The sequence below is a fragment of the Synchiropus splendidus genome, chromosome 14 (genome assembly GCF_027744825.2).
Source record: "Synchiropus splendidus isolate RoL2022-P1 chromosome 14, RoL_Sspl_1.0, whole genome shotgun sequence".
Classification (NCBI taxonomy): Eukaryota; Metazoa; Chordata; class Actinopteri; order Syngnathiformes; family Callionymidae; genus Synchiropus; species Synchiropus splendidus.
Genome location: NC_071347.1, coordinates 24,192,526 through 24,214,333, shown reverse-complemented (window position 1 = coordinate 24,214,333; position 21,808 = coordinate 24,192,526). Strand labels below are relative to the sequence as shown.

The window sequence follows — 21,808 nt, the reverse complement described above, 5'->3', positions numbered from 1 at the left end:
ATTTCTCCCGTCATGAGACGCCTCTTCATGTTTCAATGGTCCACGTGTCTCGGTAACAAAGCCATTTCTCTGCCCCGTTTTTCACGAGAGGTTGTTTTCGTCTTTTGTCTCTGCAGGGTGATGGCTCTCCTCACCTGGGGAGACGCGCGGCAGGTCACTCTGGGTCACAAATGGGCTCCACCTGTGGAGGGGCCCGAAGAGCTTGTGTCCAGGCACAAGGTGGCAAAAAACCACCTTCTCCTTCGTGATGGTTGCTGCCACGTGTGTGTTGTGGTTAGGGTCAAGTCACGCAGAACATGGATGTAATAAGGCACCACGAGTGCTGATGTCGTCGGCTGCGCCGGTCCGACCACTGAGACGAAGGTCTGAGCGACAGCGACACCATGACCGCAAAGGTCTGCGTGCGAGTTCGCGCTTCCGTGGCGTGCGCGTGGAATCAGCGCCACGTGTACTTCCCACATCCAGCCTTCTCACCCCGTGTGTGTGTGAGCGAGAGAGAGGCGGTTGGCCGTCAGCGGCAGCTTCAGCGATACTCGGTGGTGACCCGGCGCCACAACGCGAGAGCGCCCCCAAGTGTTGACCCCAAATGTGACCAACCCCCGGCTGCAGCTGTGTCTCGGGGAATCTACGGGGTTTCCGTGCTGCGTTCAAGGACGGAGCGCGGTCTCCTGCTGGCCTTGAAGGCAGCAGCAGCAGCAGCAGCAGCAGCAGCACAAGGACTTGAGACTTGTTTCTGTCCCCCAGCGAGGGCGCGACACGTGACCGACCTCTGCGGGGGTGCAGCGGCGCACACGCGACCTGCCCGCTCTCCAGGTGAGTGTCGGCGTGAAACGCCAAGGTTGAAGCCGTTGGCTCCCGCTTTTCTTCTTTTCTCTGTGGAGCCACGCGCTTGTGTGACGTGGCAGAGCGCGTCTTCTTCTGCGTGGTGAGAGCGGCGCATCACTCCCCTGTGAGCAGCGTTTCAGGCGCAGTGTGTTCTCCTGGTGAACACCTCACACCTTCAACAAGTTGTTTTCATGAAGACCTTGGGGGGAAAACGGCTTTCGTTGACGTGAGAATGGATTCTTTTCTACATCTCTCCGCTAGAACGCCACCATCTTCGCCCAATGATCAAAGCGCCAATATTCAGATAGAGTCATTCACTCTGACACTGGTTTGGATCAGAGTGAGTCACTGACCCCGTACGATCGAAGTGAGTCAAGTTTTCATCCAAAGACAAGTGTTAGTTACCTGAATGGAACGTCAGTTCTATGAATAAGGGGCTTGGAGGTCATCTGAGCAGACGCCGTCCTCGCCGCCCGCACGTCCGGCCCCTCGCGAGGAGCCCGCCCGCTCCTGCCGCCCGCCCGTCCGGCCCCCCGCCTCGCCCGGTCCCCCCATCTCACCTTTGCACGCGCTGCAGACAGTTGCTGGCTCCCCATCTTCTGAAAGAACACAACGCACCTGACGGCGATAACAAACTTTTATGCGGGAGGCGGGGCCTGGTAGTGGAGGTAGCCAATAGCCAAGCCTGTTAGAGGGCGGAGCTGCTATGGCATAGAACCAGAGCAGATATGGACTTGGAAAGTCCGATGGGTCATGGTGACTGTGTGCTGTTGCTGCAGGATGACTGGTGGCATCATGGCGTGAAGCCTGAGCTCAGCATGACGCGGCTGAGGAAGCTGCGGCACCTGAGGGGCGACGTGCCCTGCACCGTCCTGCTGCTGCTGCTGGTCCTTCTCTGTCTGCTGCTCTACACTCGCCAGGTGAACACACACACACGCTTGACCGTGCGGCGAGCAACACCTCATACTTGTGCTCAGCTCCTGCAGCTGGACCCGCACGGCTCCACCGCCTCCAGTCGGATTCTGTTGGGAACCGAGAAGAGCAAAGTGGAGCGCCGCTCTGTTCCGGTAGGATTTCACTGCCTCTGTGAAGTGAAGTGTGAAGTGCCTTCCCACCCATTCACTCTGGCACGCGGGCTACAACCTGGACACTGGCCTTTTCTCTGGCTTGACTCCACCTCATCTGCCCCCCATCTTCTAATGCTGAGGGCGCAGAGGGACTGCGGCCGTCCTCAAGCCGACTCACAAGCACCTGAAACGCCTGTGTTTGCTCCGACCGTGTTTGTCTCCGGATCATTGAGCGTCTTGTGTCTTTCTCAGAAAGCTGCATCTTCATCCAAACCAACGCCTCCTCCCTGCAAACCCCAGTCCAGACCAGCCCAGTCTCGGGCCAGGGCCCAGAGCAAGCCCAGGCCCAGGTCCAGGTCCAGACAGAAGAAGGCCCTGCCCAGCAAAATGGCCCCCACCATTCCAGCCTTTGATTTTCAAAGTTATGTGAGAGGAAAGGACCACAGAAGGTTCCCGCTGCTCATCAACCAGCCGGAGAAATGTGCCGCCCGCGGGGTGGAGGGCGAGGACGCTCCTTATTTGCTCATCGCTGTCAAGTCCATCCCTCAGGATTTCGACAAGCGGCAGGTGCTGACACTGGCAGAACACTGGCATCAGAGCGGCGCCTGACCTGACCTCCGCCGACCCGCCTCTTCCCCCTCTTGTCCCCTCTCTGACGCGTGCAGGTGGTTCGGAGGACGTGGGGTCAGGAGCGGCGCCTCCAGACTTCCGAGTGGGTCCGCAGGGTCTTCCTGCTGGGCGTACCCCCTAATGGCTCGGCCTTGCCTCTGTGGGATCAGCTTCTGTCCCACGAGAGTCGGGCCTTTGGGGACATCCTGCTGTGGGACTTCCAGGACACCTTCTTCAACCTGACGCTGAAGGAGACGCACTTCCTGGAGTGGGTCAACAGGAGCTGTCCTCGCGTCAAGTCCGTGTGCCCCCCCCCCCGCCCCTGGTGTCCCGGCCGCAGGTCCCACCCGCTCACTCTGCCTCTCCTGCAGGTTCGTCTTCAAGGGTGACGCCGACGTGTACGTGAACGTGGAGAACATTCTGGAGATGCTCCGTGGACAGAAGGTGGACCGGGACCTGTTCGTCGGCGACATCATCGCCAACGCCAAACCCATTCGTCGGCGCAATTCAAAGTACTACGTGCCGGAGTTCATGTACGGCGCCGGCCTGTACCCGCCCTACGCCGGCGGAGGGGGCTTCGTCATGTCGGGCCACACGGCGCGAAGACTGAGCTCCGCCTGTCAGCAGGTAGGAGAGAAGCCGCGGGGCCTCGGGTGCTTGCTGCGTTCTGGGGCTTCTCAGTCAGCGGACGCTCTTCCTGTGCCGCTCCACAGGTGGAGCTCTTCCCCATCGACGACGTCTTCCTGGGAATGTGTCTCCAGGTGATGGGCGTCAAGCCGCTGCGCCACCAGGGCTTCCGCACCTTTGGGATCCCTCGGCCGTCGGAGGCCCCTCACCTCCAGACCTTCGAGCCCTGCTTCTACAGGGAGCTGATGGTGGTCCACAGTCTCAGCGTGCCCCAGATCTGGCTCATGTGGAACCTGCTGCAGGACCCCGGCCTCCGCTGCCACCGCCGGAACAGCCAGGCGCCCGGCTCCTTCAGGTGGAGGACCGCCGACTCCCGGAGCAGAGCAGCTCTTCATCCCCCACCAGTGACCGCAGTCCAGCGCCGCGTCTCACTAGCAGAGTCCTGAAGGAAGCCGACGTCCTTTTAAACTATGTGGAATTGTGGACAGATCTGCTCTCAAGCTGGGAATATTTGCTTGGACTGAATCTTCTTCACATGAGCGAGCACTGGCGCGGTTGCTTGCGTGCAAGAGAAACCATGTGGTGGTGATGGAAACCAGCTGCAGGACCCAGTCCGGCTGGAGCTGCGGAAGAATGTCCAGTCAGCAAGTCTAACCACGGCTTCGTCCCCCCGTGCTCCACCTCCTGCCGAGGCGACGCCCGCGGCACGGAACGGCTGAGGAAGGGAGAATGTGCTGGTGGAAAGGGGAGAAGACTTCTGGAGGATGTTCGCCGGTTTAACAAGCTCAGGTCCGTCACATGGGGCAGATGCTGACCCGAGTCTTGGCCTCCCTGTGCGTGTTGTGGCAGAGCGTCACCCGACTCATCTCGTCCAGACAGAATCAGGACTCCATGGCAAACACCGCGTCACAGCCACAGGTTTATTTCAGGTTCAGACAGAAACACGGTGAGGTCACGTGCGGAGTGGAACGTCTCCCAGAAGCCGGGAACCTTCTGAGCAAAGAGCGGAGGCGAGACGGACGCGGCGCCTCCCGTCCACACCGGAGCCATCGCTAACGTGCAAGTGTTCCGAAGAGGCCCGGCAGCAGATGTTTCTCCACGTCACACGCTGCGCCCTCACCGCGCCCTCATTGGCTACAAGAGAGTCCAGGACATGCAGGTCCGAGTGGGAGCTCGGTCCGAGGGGCCGGTCACAGCAGGCGTGTGGCCGTCCCTCAGTAACAGGCTGTGAGTGGCGCGTGATGATCCATAGAAACCGGTCGGGATGAGACATTTTTCATTTCTCTTCTTCGTGAATTATTGTTCTTCACGTCACATTTCAACTTCAGCGTCTGGTTGTGTTCTCCTTCGTGGCTTTTTAATGTGTTTTTCATCGAAAATATCTGGATGGAACATTCCGTTCTCAATAGATGCCTTTTCAGAAATGTGCGACTCTTCCCTTTTTCCTTTCATCGGTGACCAACGTCCGTCCATCTTGGACAGATTCACGCTGAATGAGAATTACTGGCACATTTCAGTTCATCGTTGTGAAATATGAAAATGCACGTTGAAATGCTAGTTCTGCCTGCGCCACGAGAAGCAGCCAGTGGCAGATGGAGGGAGGACGGCGTCAGGTCCCGTCCCAGCTCAGGGTCCCTGGCGCCGTCATGAGTGAAGTGTGAGACCAGAAGGGAACGGCGTTTCCACGGCCATGTCCGACGTGTGGTGCAGCGCTTCACTGGCAGCGGGGCCGAGCGGCGCTCCGAGGCGCTCCGTACAGGGTGACTGAGGCAATATGGCTGTTCTGCATCACCTGAGGAGAGACGCTCCGGACCCTCAGAAGCCGGCTCGGCCTGGGGACCGACCCAGCAGGACTCACCTCGAAGATCATCCGCTGGAGGCCGAAGCAGAAGGTGGAGCCGAACGGGTTGGTGTTGTTGGCCGACGAGGACCTGTCGAGCAAGGGAGCAACGGTGAGCGCGGGGAGCGGCGGCGGCAGCGCATGACCTCACCTGTGCAGCACCACCGGCTTCTCAGACGGGTGACCCAGCAGCTCCTGGACCTGCTCCCACTGCCGAGAGACAGCACACGCTCGGGTCAGTGAGCGCCACATGACCCGCTCCTCCGGCAGACCTGCCCCAACTCTGGCCTGTCGTCTTCCTGGCTTCCACCAAACCTCTATACACCCTGCATTCTCAACACTGTCATACGAGTCAGTGCTTTTCTCCACTGTGATTTTTGGGTGAGCGAGTGCGAGCGTGTGTCGACGTGGCGCGGTCAGACGGCGACAACTGCCTCACCAGTGTGGGCCTCCTCAGAGTCGTGCCTCAGGTATCGCCCCGCCCCGCCCCGTCCGCAGCGGCGACTGGTGCCGGCCGTGTCCCGCACCGGTCTGTCTGACTCGACACGCCTGGTGCTACCTGGCAGGGCCTGGGGGAGTCCCCTCTCTCTCCCCCCTCCCACTCCTCCCACCAGAGACTTTTTGGATGGTTGAGTGGCAGCTAAATGGCCTTATGAGACAGTTCAACCTTTAAGCCACTGACGCACTGAGGAGCTGCGCAGTTTTGGCCCAGGACACGTGCTGAAGCTGATGATTCCTGTCAGCAACCACAGTCATGTCACGAGCCCCAGCCCCCTCGAGTGCCTGTGTGTAACGTTCATGTCAGACCACTAGGGCGCACGCCGCCTGAAAGCAGCTCCGGTGAAGTCCAGATCCATGAAGTCTGAAAAACCGCCAGCAGAGAGCGTGGTAACAGACCTTACTGAAGGTGGTCAGCGTGCAGTCGCCAGGCTGAGGCTCCGCCCCCTCTGCGCAACACACACGAGAAGGTTTTAGCGTGCGGGGAGCGTGCACGGAGCGTGCGGGGAGCGCTCACCTCTCTTGATGACCAGCGGGATCTTGAAGTCGCAGCGGTGATATCTGTGGGGTGAAGGTCGGACGTGAGCGAGCCCCTCACAGGTCCCAGGAGGCTCACGGGACTTACTTACATGTTGAAGTTGTAGTGTCCCGGGAAGTTGGTGTGGAGCACAAACTTCTTCACCAGGTGGGTGGTGGAGTCGAACAGGATGTCCTGGGTGAGCAGAAGGGAAGGTCACTCTCAACTCTGCGCCCCGTCACGCACTCGGGTCTGCCGAACTCTCATGTCAAGTCAAGTGGGAAACGCACGGGACTTGTCGCACGGCTCCACACAACATCTGAATTGTTCAGAGGGACACGTACCACGCCGAGGGAGAAGTAGTTGAAGAAGTAGTCGTTACACTTGGAGGGCACCTGCTTGTGCGGCGATGGTGAGTGGATCTTCATCTGGGGAGCAAAGCCACAGCTCAGCTACAGGTGAGCGCAGAGGACCACGCCGACGCTACCTTGTCCTCCGACTTGTAGAAGACCTTGTGTGGAGAACCCAGAGCCCCCAACACATCCTGACACGAGTCCCCAAAGTAGATGCTCCTCTCCATGGACTTGACTTTAGCGTCGGCCATCAGCCCGGGACCACAGCCTGCAGGTGGACACACGCACGGCCGGCCGGCCGGTGAACCTCCTGGAGCCCTTCAGGGTCCAGTGTGAGGTCAGAGAGCGAGCGCACGCACCTGCAGTGACGAGGCGGAGCTTCAGCCCCAGCGGTCCAGCCGGGTCTCTGAGGACATCCACACTCTCAGCGTAGATGTTGCCCAGGAAACAAGCCAACGGCATCGCTGGAGCTCTGAAACGACACGCGGCCGAGACAGTCAGCGTCTCTGCCTCGGGTGAACGGCGCACAGAGCGGAGCCCAGTGAAGTCTCCTCTGAACGCTCCTTCAACTCTGTCTTTGAAGATGATGTCGCTCTCACCTGGTCTCCAACAGGTTGTTTCCCGTGTAGATGTGCATCCTCTTCACCATGGCGCCATGAGGAATCTGCAGACGACACAGACGGTTCAGACGGTTGTAGAGGCTCCTCAGCACCACCTGACGACAAGCGTCTCGGAGCGCTGCCTCAGACCTCCAAGTCATTCGGATTCTTATCAATCTGCAGTTGATATTTAAGTTCACATCTCCCAGCATTCATGACTACACAAGGCAAGACGTCACCTCATATTTGGGAGCTTCATTCCAGGAGTCCAGCTGGAAGCAGAAGGACAGTCCTCTGAAGTTGAGATGGAACAACTGCTCAGCGGCGTTGTAGACTGCAGGGGAAGGAAGCACCACCACCATCATCATCATCATCATCATCATCATCTTCAGCAGCAGCAGGAGGAGGAGGAGGAGGAGGAGCAGCGTTTCTCATACGTGGACAGGACCACGGTGGGCCGCCACGTGCTCAGCACCCCGTCACACTGGCAACACACCTCAGCAGCAGCCAAATGAGGACAGTTGGGGGGCCACGACCGTGTCCACACAAGCGCTCGCTGTGTGGAGACAATCCAGAGACACCTGGACAGCAGCAGTTCACTGCGTCTTATCTGGACCCCAAGCCACCCCCTGTGGGTGTTTGTCTGACAGTCGGCTGCACTTCGTGGTTACGTACCTCCGGGATGCGTGGCTCCGAACGACTGGTCGATCTGCTCAATGGTCGGGGCGATGGCCTGAGAGTTGAAGTGGACTCCACTGGAACACAGACACTGGGTTGCACTCGGACACCACCACAAAGACACAGCACTACACTTTTGTCATGCGTCAACCTTGCAAACTGAGACTCCCGGTGTGCACGAAACACACACACACACACACACAGACAGACAGACAGACGGAGAGGAGCCGTGTCACGACACACCTCACGCAACTGCACACAACAGCAACTGCTTTTACTCACCAGTATTTCAACTTGACCTTGCTGAGGTCGTAAACTTCAATCACCTGTCAGACACAAGTTCACACAAGTCACCACTCATCTGTTGCCTGGCCACCTGAGGAACGGTGAGTCCTAGACCTATCTTCCTAGACCAGCAGACGGAACTTTGCATTCAACCTGCCACAGTCGTCCATGGAGTGACATCATGTGATGCATGATCATTCTGTGAATAGCCATTGCTCACTTTCATATTGTCATGAATCATCAAGTCTATCACTTTTTTCCAACGGAGATTCAGCTGCAACAGCCGCACGACGAACCAGCGACTCAAGGGTTGACAGTGGCAGGGATGAACGTGGCTTGGTGTGGAATGACTAACTGGGCGTTCTGCTGAAGGAGGCGCGGCCTGCAGGATGCACACACGCGGCAGGTCGCAGAACTCGGCTGCAGTCAGGAGGGTGAAGGGTTTCCCCACCACTGAACACTGGGTTTGGATCGCTGCATCTGGAGCTCGTGCCAGTCAAGCAGCCGGTCAGAGGGGACGCAGCAGGCAGCTCTCTGTCGGTTCGGACCTTGCAGCGCCAGTAAACTCTCGTACGAGCTCTCTGTCGTTCCTGATCGCAGGAGCGTTTTCACAGACGCGCTAGCCTCAAGGTTGCATCCCATGATGGCTGCTCCACTCACCTTGAGTCTCTGATTCGTGGCATCAAACAGCAGTTTAACTCCATCCTGAGTCAGGTTCAGTATCAGGTCGTGGCTCAGTGGCGCCTGAAGCACAACAACACACCAGAGTTAGATGCGGCAACATCACAACAGCCGCCTGGAAGACACGAGTGTGAACTGCTTCATCCCGCCATGACGCCGGAGCCCGCCGCCGCCATGCGTCCGGCGCTCAATACCCCAAAAACCAATGAGGTAGCATCACTGGTAGTCAAACTGCATTTGGTGAGAATGAGATGTGAAATGAGAGTGGTGCGATGGCCTCGAAGGTGCTGCTGGAGAGCAACACAGAGCCACGCTCATCCCGGCGGAGGACACGCGCGGCGTCTCATGGTGGTCGCACCTGCTCACTGTACAGCACCTGGACGTTTTTGATGACTCGACAGTGTCTCTGGAGGATGGAGATGGCCTGGGCCAACGGCATCCCTGCGAGGACCAACACACACACACACACACACACACACACAGAAGCTCGTGACGGATCCGCACTGGCCGCACGTCTGCGGCGGCAGACATGTTGCCATACACACCTAAGGCGAACTCCCATTGCTCATTCCCGAGTGACCTCTCTGGCACCACCTCCAGATCCAGCATTGGCAAGACACTTGAGGGCTCCAAGTCGACCTCGGGACACAGCACGACCCTGCGAAGGACCCGCGCGCGCGCTCACAGCTGTGGCCGTTGTTTCTACTGCATGAAGTCAGCGCGATTCCCAGCTGCCTCATACACGAGCCGTCACCTGACGCGCGTCATGAACTCGCTGAACCGAGCGGCGACGACGGCGTTGTTTCGCGCGGGTGGTTTCTGAAGAGCGAACTGAAGGCTTCGCCGAGGACCCGTCTACAGGCCGACGCCACAGACCAGAGAGGCTCAACAGAGGCAGCGCCTCGGAGCGTCGGCGCCAGCAGCCACTCGGCGGTGGTTCGGCTCTGCGCAGCTCAGCGCTGTCTCCAGCAGAAGCGAAGAAGCCACGACAAGCGCAACTGAGAACAGCAACAAGCAGATCAGCTGATCGCTCCACTTCCTGTTTTGCAACTGACGTTCGCCACGGACGTGATGACGTCGGTGTCAGCTGACCAGACTCCTCCTTCTTATGCACCCCTTTAAAGGACACTGCGCAGCCGCAGACTTTCCCTGGAGACTTCCTTTGTGTATGACACACACACACACGGCACTGCCACGTTGAGCGCGCGCGCGTGCGAGGACATGTTAGGCCTGTGCTCACTAGGTCCTGGGCGGGAGCGAGGGGCCCCTCAGTGTGAGCTGTGTGATGGGCCCCTGAGTGCCGAGGGCAGCGCGCGCCTCATCTCTGGCCTGTGGCCGCAGCTCACCTGTCAAAGGGAGCCGGTCTGACGGAAGTCACCATGTTCGCCTGTGATCCCTCTGTGACACGCCTCTCTGTCCTGTCACCGGGGCGACTTTAAAAGCAGACCTAGATAAGCTCTGTCACCTGTTGGACGTCACGAGCAGCCAGCAGCCGACTAAATCACGTATGGGTCAGTGGAGACGCTGCCGAGCCTCGCGGGAGCTTCGGCGCAGGCTGAACTCTTTCTGTCCTCCCAGGTTCCAACGCCGGTGCCACCGCGGGCCCCTGCGTCCGGCCTGATCCCGAAGCAGGCCCCGGCAGAACCGCCTCAAAAAAAGCGCCGCCGACAAAATCCAGCGGCAAAAAATGGGGCTGTCTCTTTGGGTGCTGTTGCTCAGTGGCTTCAGACGACGGCGCCACCGACTCTCCGGAGACTGAGGGTAGGAAGGGAGTCATTCTGGCTTCAGACACGCCGTGTGATTTCAATCTCCTCCAGTCTACAACCAGACTCGGCCGGGCTCCGACGCTGCAGGCGGCTCCGGGACCCCAGCAAGGCATGGATCCAAGAAAAGCAAGAGGTGCGCCTGCTGTGGAAGAGGCAGCAAGAAGACGAGGGAAAACCCATGTGAGTGTGGCGAGGACGAGCAGGTCCACACACGCGTCTCACTTTCGCTCCTCTTGACAGGTGGGATGGAGACGACCGGGACAAACGCTGACTCGTGCGAGGCCCAGGAGCCTCACATTCCGCCCCAAGCCCCGAAGGAGCCCCTGGGATCCATCCAGTTTTCTTCTTCCCCTTTTTTATTTTCTTTTTGTTACTGATTTGATGGCACAATACAAAATGTGAACGTTGCTGAAACCCATCATCCCTTTCTTGGAGCACCTGCTCAACACCGAACAAAAACAAACATTGAGGCAAATGGTGTTGAGGCAGAAGAAAACACGAAATAAAGTGACCTCCTCTATTCACTGAGCAGCTGGTGCCATTCATACCAGGTCATATTCATCACTCCTCTGATGAGGAGAGGCCCATTCCAGGATCAGGGTTTGGGGCCCGGGGCACCCCGTTACAGGCTGACCATGGATGGGAAGCTTCATGTTTGTTTTCTCACCACCGTTCCCACAAGGAAGACATGAGCTCCTCTAACCAACGTGAGCTCCTCTAACCAACGTGAGATCCTCTAACCAACGTGAGCTCCTCTAACCAACGTGAGCTCCTCTAACCAACGTGACCTCCTCTAACCAACGTGAGATCCTCTAACCAACGTGAGCTCCTCTAACCAACGTGACCTCCTCTAACCAACGTGACCTCCTCTAACCAACGTGACCTCCTCTAACCAACGTGAGCTCCTCTAACCAACGTGACCTCCTCTAACCAACGTGAGCTCCTCTAACCAACGTGAGCTCCTCTAACCAACGTGAGATCCTCTAACCAACGTGAGCTCCTCTAACCAACGTGACCTCCTCTAACCAACGTGAGCTCCTCTAACCAACGTGAGCTCCTCTAACCAACGTGGGCTCCTCGACGTCCAAATAGGCTGGGTCAGTGGCATTTCAGAATAAAGGCCTTTGGAACATGTGTATGGCTCCATAATGATGTTGAGAAATTCAGTGAGTCACATGATGTAGATGCAGTAATGAAACACCACCACACTGGAGTGACTGGAAAGCACAGGTCTCATGGGAACGGTGCATTTATTACACAACACTCGTACGGTCGGAGCGGCTTGTGCTCTGATCAAGACGTTATTTACAGATGGAGGAGTGGTGATGCAGGGAGTGTGGTGGAGTGTGCGTGAGCAAGAGAGAAGCTACAGGTGGCGCGAGTGAGGCAGGCTGGAGGCCTCATCAGAGGGTCCGAGGTCAGAGGGAGGAGGCTGGAAAGGACCATCCTCTCCAGGGCTGGAAGGAGCTGGTCCTGATAAGAGCCACCTGGGTCCGGAGGAGGGGAGCGTGCCTTGTGATCGTCGCCATGGAGACGAGGGAGCCAGCGACCAGCACTGAGCAGCTGCTGAGCATTGGACTCCTCTGTCAACTGGTCTTGGTCGTCATTCTCAGGGTTGAGCGGACGCGTGGAGGAACACTCCGTCACGTCTGGAGGTGGTCCACGCAAATCTATGGTTTCTGGACACCAACCATATTTCATTACCTTGAAAGAAAGAGGTTGAAGGTAGCACTGTTCAGTCCAGCCTCTTTTACTCGTGAACCTGAGGAGAGAAAGCAGGTGTTCCGAAGGTGGACTTGCCTCGCTCTCCTGGGGCGGGGGAGGGGGCTACGAGGAAGGAGCTTCTGTTCCTGATCCCATCCAAACAAGCCTGGACTCAGGCAGTGGGGCCTCGTGCCAATTGCAACATGGCCTGGGCTCCGTTTGCTCAACAACAGGAGAGGAAAACTCACAAGGTTCCACCTCGCCATATTCGACCTGTCGCTCACCTGCATGGCCAGGTGTGGAGAACGCACCCGAATTCAATCAAACACAGCGAAACCAGTCCTTCAATCTGAGTCAGAATTTTATGCCACCAACGATCAGGAAACACCAGCTTATCGAAGGGAGATGTGAGAGATGAGCAGAGGCCGGTCACATCTGCCAGCCTCGCTCTTGGACCAGCGCCTCTCTGAGTCTGGTCCTCATGATCTCCTTGCTGGAGTAGACGGGAAGCTCCAGAATGGAGTGACAGGTCAGCGACTCGGGGTAGTGCTCGTCTCTGGAGTCAAGTCTCTCCCGGATGAAGAGGCGGATCTGGCCCATTCCCAAGATTGGAGCTCTCCTGGAGCCAGTCAGGAACCCTGTGGAGCACAAGGTTTCCAGAGGTGTGGCCAGTGTTAAAGATGCACGAGACACTTACAGAGGAAATCTCTCCGCTGCTCTTCGCTCAGTTCATCAAAGACCTCCCAGAACATCTGGACCTGGACTGGATGCTTCATCAGGTACGGCAAGTCATACTGGGTGGTCTGCTCAAATCCATCCAACATGTTAGTGAAGCTCTCGCCTGCAGCCATCTGAAGGTCCAGCCTCAACACACCAGTCTGAGCTGCTCCCAGTCGCACGTGTCCGTCCCCACCACAGCTGCCTGCAGCTCCTCAGGTTGGAACATCAGCAGCAGCTCGGGCCTGTACACCTGGAAGAAGCCACGTCGGAACTCCTGGAACACCTGCACCACAGAGCTGGTGAAGGCGTGGTTGATGTAGGCCTCCACGAACTCTGCCCTGTGTCCACAAGAGGAAAGCTTCACTGGGATCCATTCATGTTCTCTCTCTGTTTCTCACAGACAGACAGACACACACACACACACACACACACACACACACACACACACACACACACACATACTTGTTGGCACTGGTCACAGGTTTGCCAGGATTCTCAGTATCCAGGTCCACAAGACTGCCGGCCCAGGAGATCTGATGAGCCAAACAGATGATCAGATAGCAGCTTGATCTTCTGAGGGACTTAGTAACTACCAACCTCAAATGTCTGGCAGAGAGTCTCCAGTTCCTGGTCACCGTACTCCAGGACGCAGCGGAGACCCCTGAGAAGGCATAAGATGTTCCAGATGACAGAAGATGTTAGAGATGACAGAAGATGTTCCAGATGACAGAAGATGTTACAGATGACAGAAGATGTTACAGATGACAGAAGATGTTACAGATGACTCAGATGTTACAGATGACAGAAGATGTTACAGATGACAGAAGATGTTACAGATGACAGAAGATGTTACAGATGACAGAAGACGTTACAGATGACAGAAGACGATAGAGATGACAGAAGCTGTTCGAGATGACACTGCTGCATCGCACTATGCTCTCACTCTGCGACGCAGGGACTGAACTCCATCATGTCGTCCAGCGTGGGCTCGACGTTGAGCAGCTTCTTGAACAGCACCAGAGGGAAGGGCAGCGCCACCATGCAGCCGTTGTACAGAGCTAAACCACAGAGCAGTCCCATCAGGCGGAACTTCTCCCGGGCCTCGCCGGTCGCCTGTCGATGTAGCGAACAGACACGAGCACGTTCATCTCCATCTGACTCGCCCTTGGATCGGCAGCTGGCTTCATGAGCAACAGCGTGAACAAACATGGACTCGTGGGACGATATTGTCGACAGTGAGTCTTCAGGAGCGTGAGGCCAGGTGAGGCCTCCCACAGAAGAAACAGACTTACGCTGGGCGGGAACCAGGCCAGAGTCTGAGAGTCGTTGAAATGGAACATGTCGGCTCGCTCTGACATCAGTTGCTTGAAAAAGTGGTGAAAGAAGTTTTTCTTGTGGAGCTCAGTCAGCGTGGGGTCATCATGGAAGTAGACCTGGAAGGAGAAGCGCGTCAGCCGCTCGGCTCTCCTGGCGACGGCAGGGATGAGGCCGAGACCTACCGCCAGGGGCAGCCTCATCCGCTCCGGCGGGGCAGCAGCCATTTGACGGAAGGCGTCATCCAGCAGAGACGATCGCCGCAACCGCAGCTCCAAATACAGAGAGCGGTCGCTCGGGAGGCTCAGAAGCGTCCTCCACGTGCTCAGGGCCTGAGCCTGAAATGAAGCAGGGCGGCGCAGGTGACGGGACTGAGCCTCTCCTTCCTCCTGACCAACGGCCTCTGGAACAGCCGAGCGCGCTCACAGAGTGTGGCTGCTTGGCACCAGCAGAGGGCGCATGCACCCGCTAACCCGTCTACCTCCACTCATCTGCCGAGCCCACGGTGAGACACACTTCTGCCCCATTCACCGCCGGCACATTGTCACATTCATACACACTGAACTGTCTGTCATCCATCCACCCGTCCACCCATCCATCCATCCATCATCCATTCATCATCCATCCATCTGTCCATTCATCCATCCATCCATCATCCATCCATCCATCCATCCTTCCATCCATCATCCATCCATCCATCCATCCTTCCATCCAGCCTTCCATCCTTCCATCCATCCATCCATCCATCCTTCCACCCATCATCCATCCTTCCACCATCCATCCTTCCATCCATCCTTCCACCCATCATCCATCCATCCATCCATCCACCCATCATCCATCCATCCATCCATCCATCCATCCACCCATCATCCATCCATCCATCCATCCATCCATCCACCCATCCATCCATCCATCATCCATTCATCATCCATCCATCTGTCCATCCATCCATCCATCCACCCATCCATCCTTCCATCCATCCTTCCATCCTTCCATCCATCCATCCGTCCATCCATCCATCCATCCATCCATCATCCATCCTTCCACCCCTCCATCCTTCCATCCATCTATGGCTGGGCTCTCAGGGAGTAGCATCTAAGGCCTATTCCACTTCTCCGGCGAGTGAAAACTTCCTGACCAAGCACAGGGAGGTTACCATCATGGTATGGATGTAAAGGTCCAGCGCAGTTCTCTTGGACCTCCCACTGATCAGGGAGGGGAAGGTGAAAAGGACCAGCGGCCGGTCAGTGTTGGCATCCTGTCAGGCGTGAGAGAGCAAAGCTTGTCTCTGAGTCTTCTGAGTTGGCAACACGTGACCCGGCAGTCGGCTCCACCGCTCACGGAAGGACTCACCTGGTCGGTTCTCAGAGCGAGCCAGCGTCTCAGGTCCTCTCTCAGGACCAGCTGACAGACGTCCACACTGAAGGTCTCACTCGGGAGCCTCTTGGCTGCGTGGATCTTGTCGTTGGCCTGGAAAACATCCGCCGCTGTGGTCAAGAGGTCTGCAGCTCTGGCCTGCACATGCTGCCATGTCACGATGCTGACCGTGGAGAGGCGCTGCAGGAGCTGGAGGGACGCTGTGACCTCACGCTCCAGACAATAGGGATTCAAGGAGGAGAAAAAGATGGTCGTCAGGTGTCGCTTCCACACTTCCACATATCTTCTGCTGAGGTGCTGCGGCAGGGAGGACCACCAGTCCACTGATGCAGGAGACAAGAGGAAAGCGTGGCAAGATCCATCACGTTGATACCAGCATGTGTGACCTGCTGCTGGGACAACACTCCACAAACGTCTGGCTGTCTTCGGGGGAGCGGGGGGGCGGGGCCAGGCCAGAGCATCAGGTGCTCCAGGGACCCCATCATAACATACAGATGTTCTGTCAAGACTCATGGGGCTGGGTTGAAGATGCTGCGTGCCCTGACTGGCTCCTGTCACGCGCGGCCACTCATGTCATCACCACCACCTCAGATGATGACACGGATGTCCAACCCAATCGCTGAGCCAGGTGAACAGGTGCGCAGGCCGTGTCCGCGGCCATAGGCCCCGCCCCCGAGTCCGGCGGTGGCATGGCGTGAGAGAAGGGTGCGGAACTGGGGCAAACCTTCAGCCGAGGTCAACAGACAGGTGCTCACCTATGAGCTCCAGACTTTCCCCAGAGAGTCTGGCCAAGCTGCAGGCCAGCGTGTCGCCCAGCGGCGTCCTCTGGCTCTGCTGCTGGAGCACGTGCAGCAGCTCCATGAGCAGCAGGTAGATCCTCAGCCCCTCCACACTCGCAGGTCTGTGAGGGAGCCCGGGGAGCAGCTGCGCCACAGCAGCCTCCACCTGCGGACGGACACGCGCGGGGTCAGGAGGGCGGCGGCGGCAGACTGGCTGACAGGCGTCCACACCTCTGTGGTCACAGCCAGCCTCAGCAGGCTGCTGAAGCTGGACTCTGCCAGAGCCAAGTCCAGGCCGGGACAGCCGGGCCCAATCCTCAGGTGTTGGTCGCCTCTGAGAGCAGAGAAGCAACGCAAACATCACTTCCATGTTGGCGACACGCTGAGAGGCTGGCGAGGAGATCCTCTCTCCGCTCTCTCTCTCACACACCGCACACACACACACTCACACACACACACACACTCACACACCACACACACACACACACAGAGACACACACACACACACACACTCACACACTCACACACCGCACACACACCGCACACACACACACACACCGCACACACACACACACACAGAGACACACACACACACTCACACACACACACACCGCACACACACCGCACACACACACACACACCGCACACACACACACACACACAGACACACACACACACAGAGACACACACACACAGAGACACACACACACACTCACACACACCACACACACACACACCACACACACACAGAGACACACACCACACACACTCCACACACACACACTCACACACACCACTCACACACACACACCGCACACACACACCACACACACACACACCACACACACACACAGAGACACACACACTCACACACACCACTCACACACACACACCGCACACACACACCACACACACACACTCACACACACCACACACACACTCACACACCACACACACAGAGACACACACACACACTCACACACACACACACACCACACACACACAGAGACACACTCCACACACACACACACTCACACACACCACACAGACACACACACACACACACACAGAGACACACACACACCGCACACACACACCACACACACACACACACAGACACACACCACACACACTCCACACACACACACTCACACACACCACACACACATGCACGCACAGCTGTGTTCACGTCTTCATCCTCAAACTGAGTTTGAGTCTGTGTTTTGTCAAGACGCACGTGCATTTACCGTCGGTCCAGGAAGCTTTGATTGAAGCAGCAAGCCGAGGAAAAGGCTCTGGTGACGTCTCTGTGGACGCAGCACACATCACCTCAGCGGAGTCACAGACACCAAGGCCTCGTCACACCTACGCTCTCAGTTGCTTGAGGGACTTTGCTCTCCCGGTCCATTCCTCAATCATCTGCTCCAGACAGTGCTGGGACTCTGGCCCCTGACAGCCAGTGGGGGCTTCCTGCAGGAGTCAGAGCGTCACGGCTGCGGACAACACGTCCGGCGTGTGAGTCCCCACCTGCCGGCAAGTAGCGTAGGAGCAGTTCTCCCCAGCAAAGATGGCGGCGACTCTTGAGTTGCCTGCACCGACAGCAGGTTTGAGCGCTGAGGATGAGCAGATGATTGACAGAGCGCATCACTCACAGCGTGGCAGGCGCACGGGCAACGCCACTGACGGCTGACTGTCCTCTCCGCGACCCAGCTGCTGGCGGTCGTCACGGCCAAAGGAGAAGATCCTGTGACGCTCGGTGAGCACCAAGGTGTGATAGCTGATGGACAGACAGCACCATCCAACCCGTCACACAAGCAACAGCCGAGCTTCTCTGGAGTTGAGCGGGGCTGAGCCTCGGCAGCGCCAGCCGCCGTACCTTCCACATGCAATCCCCGTGACCTTTGCACCCCACAGTTCTCCAACAAGCCGCGGATGAAGCTCCCGCCTGAAGGAGTTGTGACCCAGCTGACCGAACCGACCCGAGCCGAAGGTGAACACGGCGCCGTCCTGGAGAAGCAAAGCATCATCAACCTTCTGCTGTCGGTGGAGGAGCGGACTCCAGCGTCAAGCGGTTCCCCCCACGATTGCCTTGCTCCTGTCACTGCTTTTGGCTGCAGCGGGTTTCCTAAGGTCGGCTTGAAAATGAGAAAATATGAGGGAAACATGCTGTAACCTTGGTTAGAACAGCGGTGTGCTCTCGTCCGCAGCAGATCTGGATGGTCCTCCACGTGTTGAGGGGCTTGACCAGCGTGGGAGTGAGTCTGTCTGCAGGGAGGAGAGGCTGCCGTCAGAGAGAGCGTCGTTGCTGCTGGCACGCCGCGGTCTGCGCCGCGCTAACATGCCGTCACCAAGCTTCTGCTGGCTTTGGTTCAGGGAGCTTTTCCACTGCACAGAGTCCAGCATGGACGTAGGTGAAACGGATGCAAAATAAACCACATTTTGTTGTTTAACTGTCTGTGTGGCTCCATCAGTTGGTTCAGTCACATAGCTCCTTCATTCAAACTGCCATGAATTGAGATGAATTCATCACAAATTCTCTCATTAATCAGATTTTATTCATCGATTGAAAGAAGGAAATGAATTCAGTCTTTCAATCGAACGCCAGCCCTGCTCATCATGTGTACCTGTGGTGTCTCCCAGTCCCAGCTGGCCACACTGGTTTCCTCCCCAGCCGAACACTGCTCCGGACACGGACAGACAGAAGCTCTGTGTCCCGCCGGCGGCCACCTGGACCACTGGGACGGAGGACAGGGCTCTCAGGGGTTCCGGGCTTCGGACCTGGGGCCCCCCTGCTCCTTGGCCCAGCTGACCGCTGCCGTTACCACCCCACACGTAGACTTGTCGGTCTGCAGAGAGGCATGAAGTGAAACCAAGCCAGACTGATCACAGCCCGACTCCATGGCTGTATGACATCAGTTGTCGAGGAAAATGTTGTGGACTCAAGAGCATCGAGATCCCCGTGGGCTGTGGTGCTGCTGTGTGGGTTCAAACAAAGACAGCATGGATCCCTCGCGTCGTTCGACTGAAGGTCGTGGGCTCGAGGGTCGTGTCAAAACTCTGACTGACTGAAAAACTCCTCACAACAGCTGAGGCGCGCGCCTCTGCCGAGCACCTGCTTTGTTGACTCATGCGGAGCAACAAGCAGAGGGCCGCACAGACGCGTGCGCGTTCATCCAAGACAATTCACTTCTACGAACTCGAACCACTCCTCAATGAGCCCACGGAAGCAGAAGCAGCCATCTTGCTCAGCAAAAGAAGGAAGGTCAGACGCGATTTCTCTCGCCTCCGTTCATATTCAGGTGAAAGAAACCAAGACAAATGATGGACTTGGCTCGCTGCCACACGCCTCGGCCTGCTTCAGACCGTGCATCAAGTCAGTATCTTCAGCAGCCATTTGAATGGACGGAGTGAAAGCAACCACGAGAGCGAGGAGTCGGTGACTAGGACGAGAGCGTCTGGGTGCGAGAGACTTACCTGAGGTCAGAGCGACCGAATGCTGCCCTCCACAGGACAGCTGAGTTACTGCCACCGAGGACAGGTTCCGGAGCAGCCTAGGGACCAAGAAGACACCAATGAAACACACGGCAACGATGGTGAAGTCAACCTCTCGTCTTCTTCCATTTCCTGTCAGCCTCGAGTCACTGTCCCGACCTGAAGCTCACTGTCCTGCTCTCCGTCTGCAACACCGGTCCCTCCCTCGGATGGACGCATTTCTGACCGGGTCCCTTTCTAGTCCGCATCCCTGGCCCCTGAGGCGTCCAGTTCCCTTCTTGGACGGGGCCTCGGTAAGAGCCCGCAAATCACGAAGCGCTCCGAATTTCACCATTGGTCTGGCGCGGTCTGCGCCGTCCCTCGGCGCGCACGGCAGAAAGGGCTGTGCTCGCGGTGTCTCACCTGGGGCTGAGCGGGGCGACACTGGGGTCCAGGCAGAAGACCCGCCCGGACCGGGACAGCAGGGCGAGCGACTCATCCGAACACCTCACCGCCTGGATCTTCTCTTCACACCTTACCAACTCTGAAAGACCACGCGTGAAAACAGCATCCACAAACACCAGCCCCACCTGGCCGCGCTTACTCTGTCTGGCCCTGGCCGCGCCACCGTCCTGGGCTCGTGCGGTGCGAATCAGGAAGGTGTCTCCAGAAGCTCTGACGAAGCTGAGCAGGCCGGGACCTCGGCACAGGTCCTGGACGGAGAAGGAGAGGCTGAGGAAGTGGACCGGGCCACTGGAGCTCTCCTGTCCGCGGCGCAAGCCCTGGAGACTGCCTTCTCCCCACGCAAACATGCTGCGGAGTGAGCGCGTGAGGCAGAGCAGGACGCGCAGCGGACGAAACCTAAAGGCAGTGACGAAACGAAAGCGAGGGCCGTGTCGGTCGGAGAATGGAAAGTGAAACCTAAAGTCCGGGCGGCGGCGGCGCAGTAGGAATATAGACCTTTAATGTATGTACATTATAGGTGTAATATACACCTTTAATGTATCTTCCGCGTGTTCGTTTACTCGTGAGAATGACTACCAAAAACCCGCAACTTTAGATCCAAAAGAATGTGTTCCCTGACAGAGGAGTCTAATGACCCCAACGGAGCTCTGGGTCCACAACTGCGCCTGACTTAGCCTTAGCTCCAGTGGTGGAGAGTGACCACACCAACACCATCTCTGGCCCTGACCCTTTCATGACACACTTCACTTCATCTTGGGGTGTAGTCTCTTGGGCTCCTGGTTGCCATGGCGCCACATGTCTGATCTGGTGTCGACTCCCCTTGGATTGGAGCGACATTGATGAATCCTCTTGTTGTTGCCCATTTCCTGGCCTTTTTTGGGTGGAAAGCTGTGAGCGGGTGATCCGGGCCTCTCCTCTGATTGGCTGGCTTCTGCTGGTGGACTGGCTGGTCCCATCTCTGCCTGGCTCCATCATTCCTCCTCCTGACCCATCGCTGTGCCAGAGGTTCCTTAGCTTCCACAGTCCTTCACTTGGGGGAAGGTAGATGTTTGTCCCCACAGGCTCAACTCAGGCTGTTTGGACCGGTTCTGGGTTAGATGTCTCCTGGGTTCCTCCATGGTCCTGGACCAGGTGGTTCCTGCCTTTCATGACTCACTCTTCCATCCAGGCATCTGTCCCCACTATCCTGATCATACACACCTCTCATGCTGGATCAAACCTCACCCCTGACCACTGCGTCTGTTCAATTCAGTCTTTCATTAGACAAAGCATTTATTCAATAGCAGATACTTGACAAATATGATCATAATAGATTCCCACAAGGTGCAGTAGGACAGTACGCGAGGTCACACACCACCTGACCGTGCAGATCTCCGGCGGGAACGGTGGTGCTCCTGTGGGCCGCTCGTCAGCCAGACGGCGAGAGACGCGGAATCAACGCTGGAACTTCAGCCATTTGGACCCAAAGCAGCGTATTTCATGGCTGATTGTTTTTGGCCTCCAAAAAGAAAGAACTTCGAGTCAACGCAAGGTCATCATCAACCACAAGTGGAATTGTTTGTCTCGCCACATGGTCACAAAACGCCAACTGGCGTCACAATCACGTGGTGCTGCCGGCTCAGCTGGTTTGGAC

The 21,808-nt window shown here is 57.4% G+C and overlaps 3 protein-coding genes across 9 annotated transcripts in view; 1 reads left to right on the top strand and 2 right to left on the bottom strand.

The window, feature by feature from the left end:
* Nucleotides 1–4,926, top strand: part of b3gnt9 (UDP-GlcNAc:betaGal beta-1,3-N-acetylglucosaminyltransferase 9) — a 6,583-nt gene extending 1,657 nt beyond the window's left edge. For 2 of the 5 annotated variants that reach the window (XM_053884959.1, XM_053884958.1), the window contains 6 exons: nucleotides 1–52; nucleotides 1,605–1,892; nucleotides 2,145–2,459; nucleotides 2,558–2,799; nucleotides 2,873–3,128; nucleotides 3,215–4,925. The exon at nucleotides 1–52 is cut by the window's left edge. In XM_053884959.1, the coding sequence (XP_053740934.1) occupies nucleotides 1,644–1,892; nucleotides 2,145–2,459; nucleotides 2,558–2,799; nucleotides 2,873–3,128; nucleotides 3,215–3,574 (1,422 nt within the window). In that variant the 5' untranslated portion in view covers nucleotides 1–52; nucleotides 1,605–1,643 and the 3' untranslated portion in view covers nucleotides 3,575–4,925. Of the gene's footprint in view, nucleotides 53–716; nucleotides 1,893–2,144; nucleotides 2,460–2,557; nucleotides 2,800–2,872; nucleotides 3,129–3,214 lie in introns of those variants that run through there. The other 3 variants (XM_053884960.1, XM_053884956.1, XM_053884955.1) reach the window with 3 other exon arrangements.
* phaf1 (phagosome assembly factor 1) lies at nucleotides 4,461–9,644 on the bottom strand. The gene is made up of 16 exons (XM_053884961.1): nucleotides 9,125–9,644; nucleotides 8,938–9,020; nucleotides 8,559–8,642; nucleotides 7,896–7,939; nucleotides 7,611–7,690; nucleotides 7,175–7,269; nucleotides 6,936–7,000; nucleotides 6,702–6,808; nucleotides 6,471–6,610; nucleotides 6,328–6,411; nucleotides 6,096–6,178; nucleotides 5,984–6,027; nucleotides 5,866–5,915; nucleotides 5,120–5,178; nucleotides 4,987–5,059; nucleotides 4,461–4,920 (listed from the first exon to the last, which is right to left on the bottom strand). The coding sequence occupies exons 1-16, from the start codon at nucleotides 9,186–9,188 to the stop codon at nucleotides 4,843–4,845; spliced, it is 1,233 nt and encodes a 410-aa protein (XP_053740936.1). The 5' UTR covers nucleotides 9,189–9,644; the 3' UTR covers nucleotides 4,461–4,842.
* A 2,748-nt stretch (nucleotides 9,645–12,392) lies between these two features.
* On the bottom strand, nucleotides 12,393–20,600 carry LOC128770471 (probable E3 ubiquitin-protein ligase HERC4). Of its 3 annotated transcripts, XM_053884953.1 has the most exons (24): nucleotides 20,315–20,465; nucleotides 20,134–20,254; nucleotides 19,891–20,020; nucleotides 19,714–19,790; nucleotides 18,864–19,085; nucleotides 18,413–18,504; nucleotides 18,116–18,246; nucleotides 17,892–18,016; nucleotides 17,767–17,828; nucleotides 17,609–17,709; nucleotides 17,487–17,546; nucleotides 16,471–16,573; nucleotides 16,216–16,405; nucleotides 15,629–15,783; nucleotides 15,437–15,553; nucleotides 15,240–15,341; nucleotides 14,269–14,421; nucleotides 14,062–14,202; nucleotides 13,713–13,882; nucleotides 13,367–13,430; nucleotides 13,232–13,302; nucleotides 12,924–13,107; nucleotides 12,747–12,852; nucleotides 12,393–12,687 (listed from the first exon to the last, which is right to left on the bottom strand). In XM_053884953.1, exons 2-24 carry the CDS (start codon nucleotides 20,207–20,209, stop codon nucleotides 12,479–12,481), a joined length of 2,841 nt encoding a protein of 946 aa, XP_053740928.1. In that variant the 5' UTR covers nucleotides 20,210–20,254; nucleotides 20,315–20,465; the 3' UTR covers nucleotides 12,393–12,478. The 3 variants fall into 3 exon arrangements, with proteins under 3 accessions (XP_053740928.1, XP_053740927.1, XP_053740929.1); XM_053884952.1 differs by lacking the exon at nucleotides 19,891–20,020 and having other exon boundaries at nucleotides 20,315–20,600; XM_053884954.1 differs by lacking the exons at nucleotides 14,269–14,421; nucleotides 19,891–20,020 and having other exon boundaries at nucleotides 20,315–20,600.
* Nucleotides 20,601–21,808: the final 1,208 nt, after the last annotated feature.

Coding starts and splice junctions, on each gene's coding strand:
- phaf1 (XM_053884961.1), bottom strand. CDS start 9,188: ATGCTGGATCTGGAGGTGGTGCCAGAGAGGTCACTCGGGAATGAGCAA. Junction 7,940..8,558: donor CCACGAATCAGAGACTCAAG/GTGAGTGGAGCA, acceptor TGTGTCTGACAG/GTGATTGAAGTTTACGACCT. Junction 4,921..4,986: donor TCCAGCGGATGATCTTCGAG/GTGAGTCCTGCT, acceptor GTCTCTCCTCAG/GTGATGCAGAACAGCCATAT.
- LOC128770471 (XM_053884952.1), bottom strand. CDS start 20,522: ATGTTTGCGTGGGGAGAAGGCAGTCTCCAGGGCTTGCGCCGCGGACAG. Junction 16,574..17,486: donor CAAAGCTTCCTGGACCGACG/GTAAATGCACGT, acceptor CTCTGCTCTCAG/AGGCGACCAACACCTGAGGA. Junction 13,108..13,231: donor CCTGTGACCAGTGCCAACAA/GTATGTGTGTGT, acceptor TTGTGGACACAG/GGCAGAGTTCGTGGAGGCCT.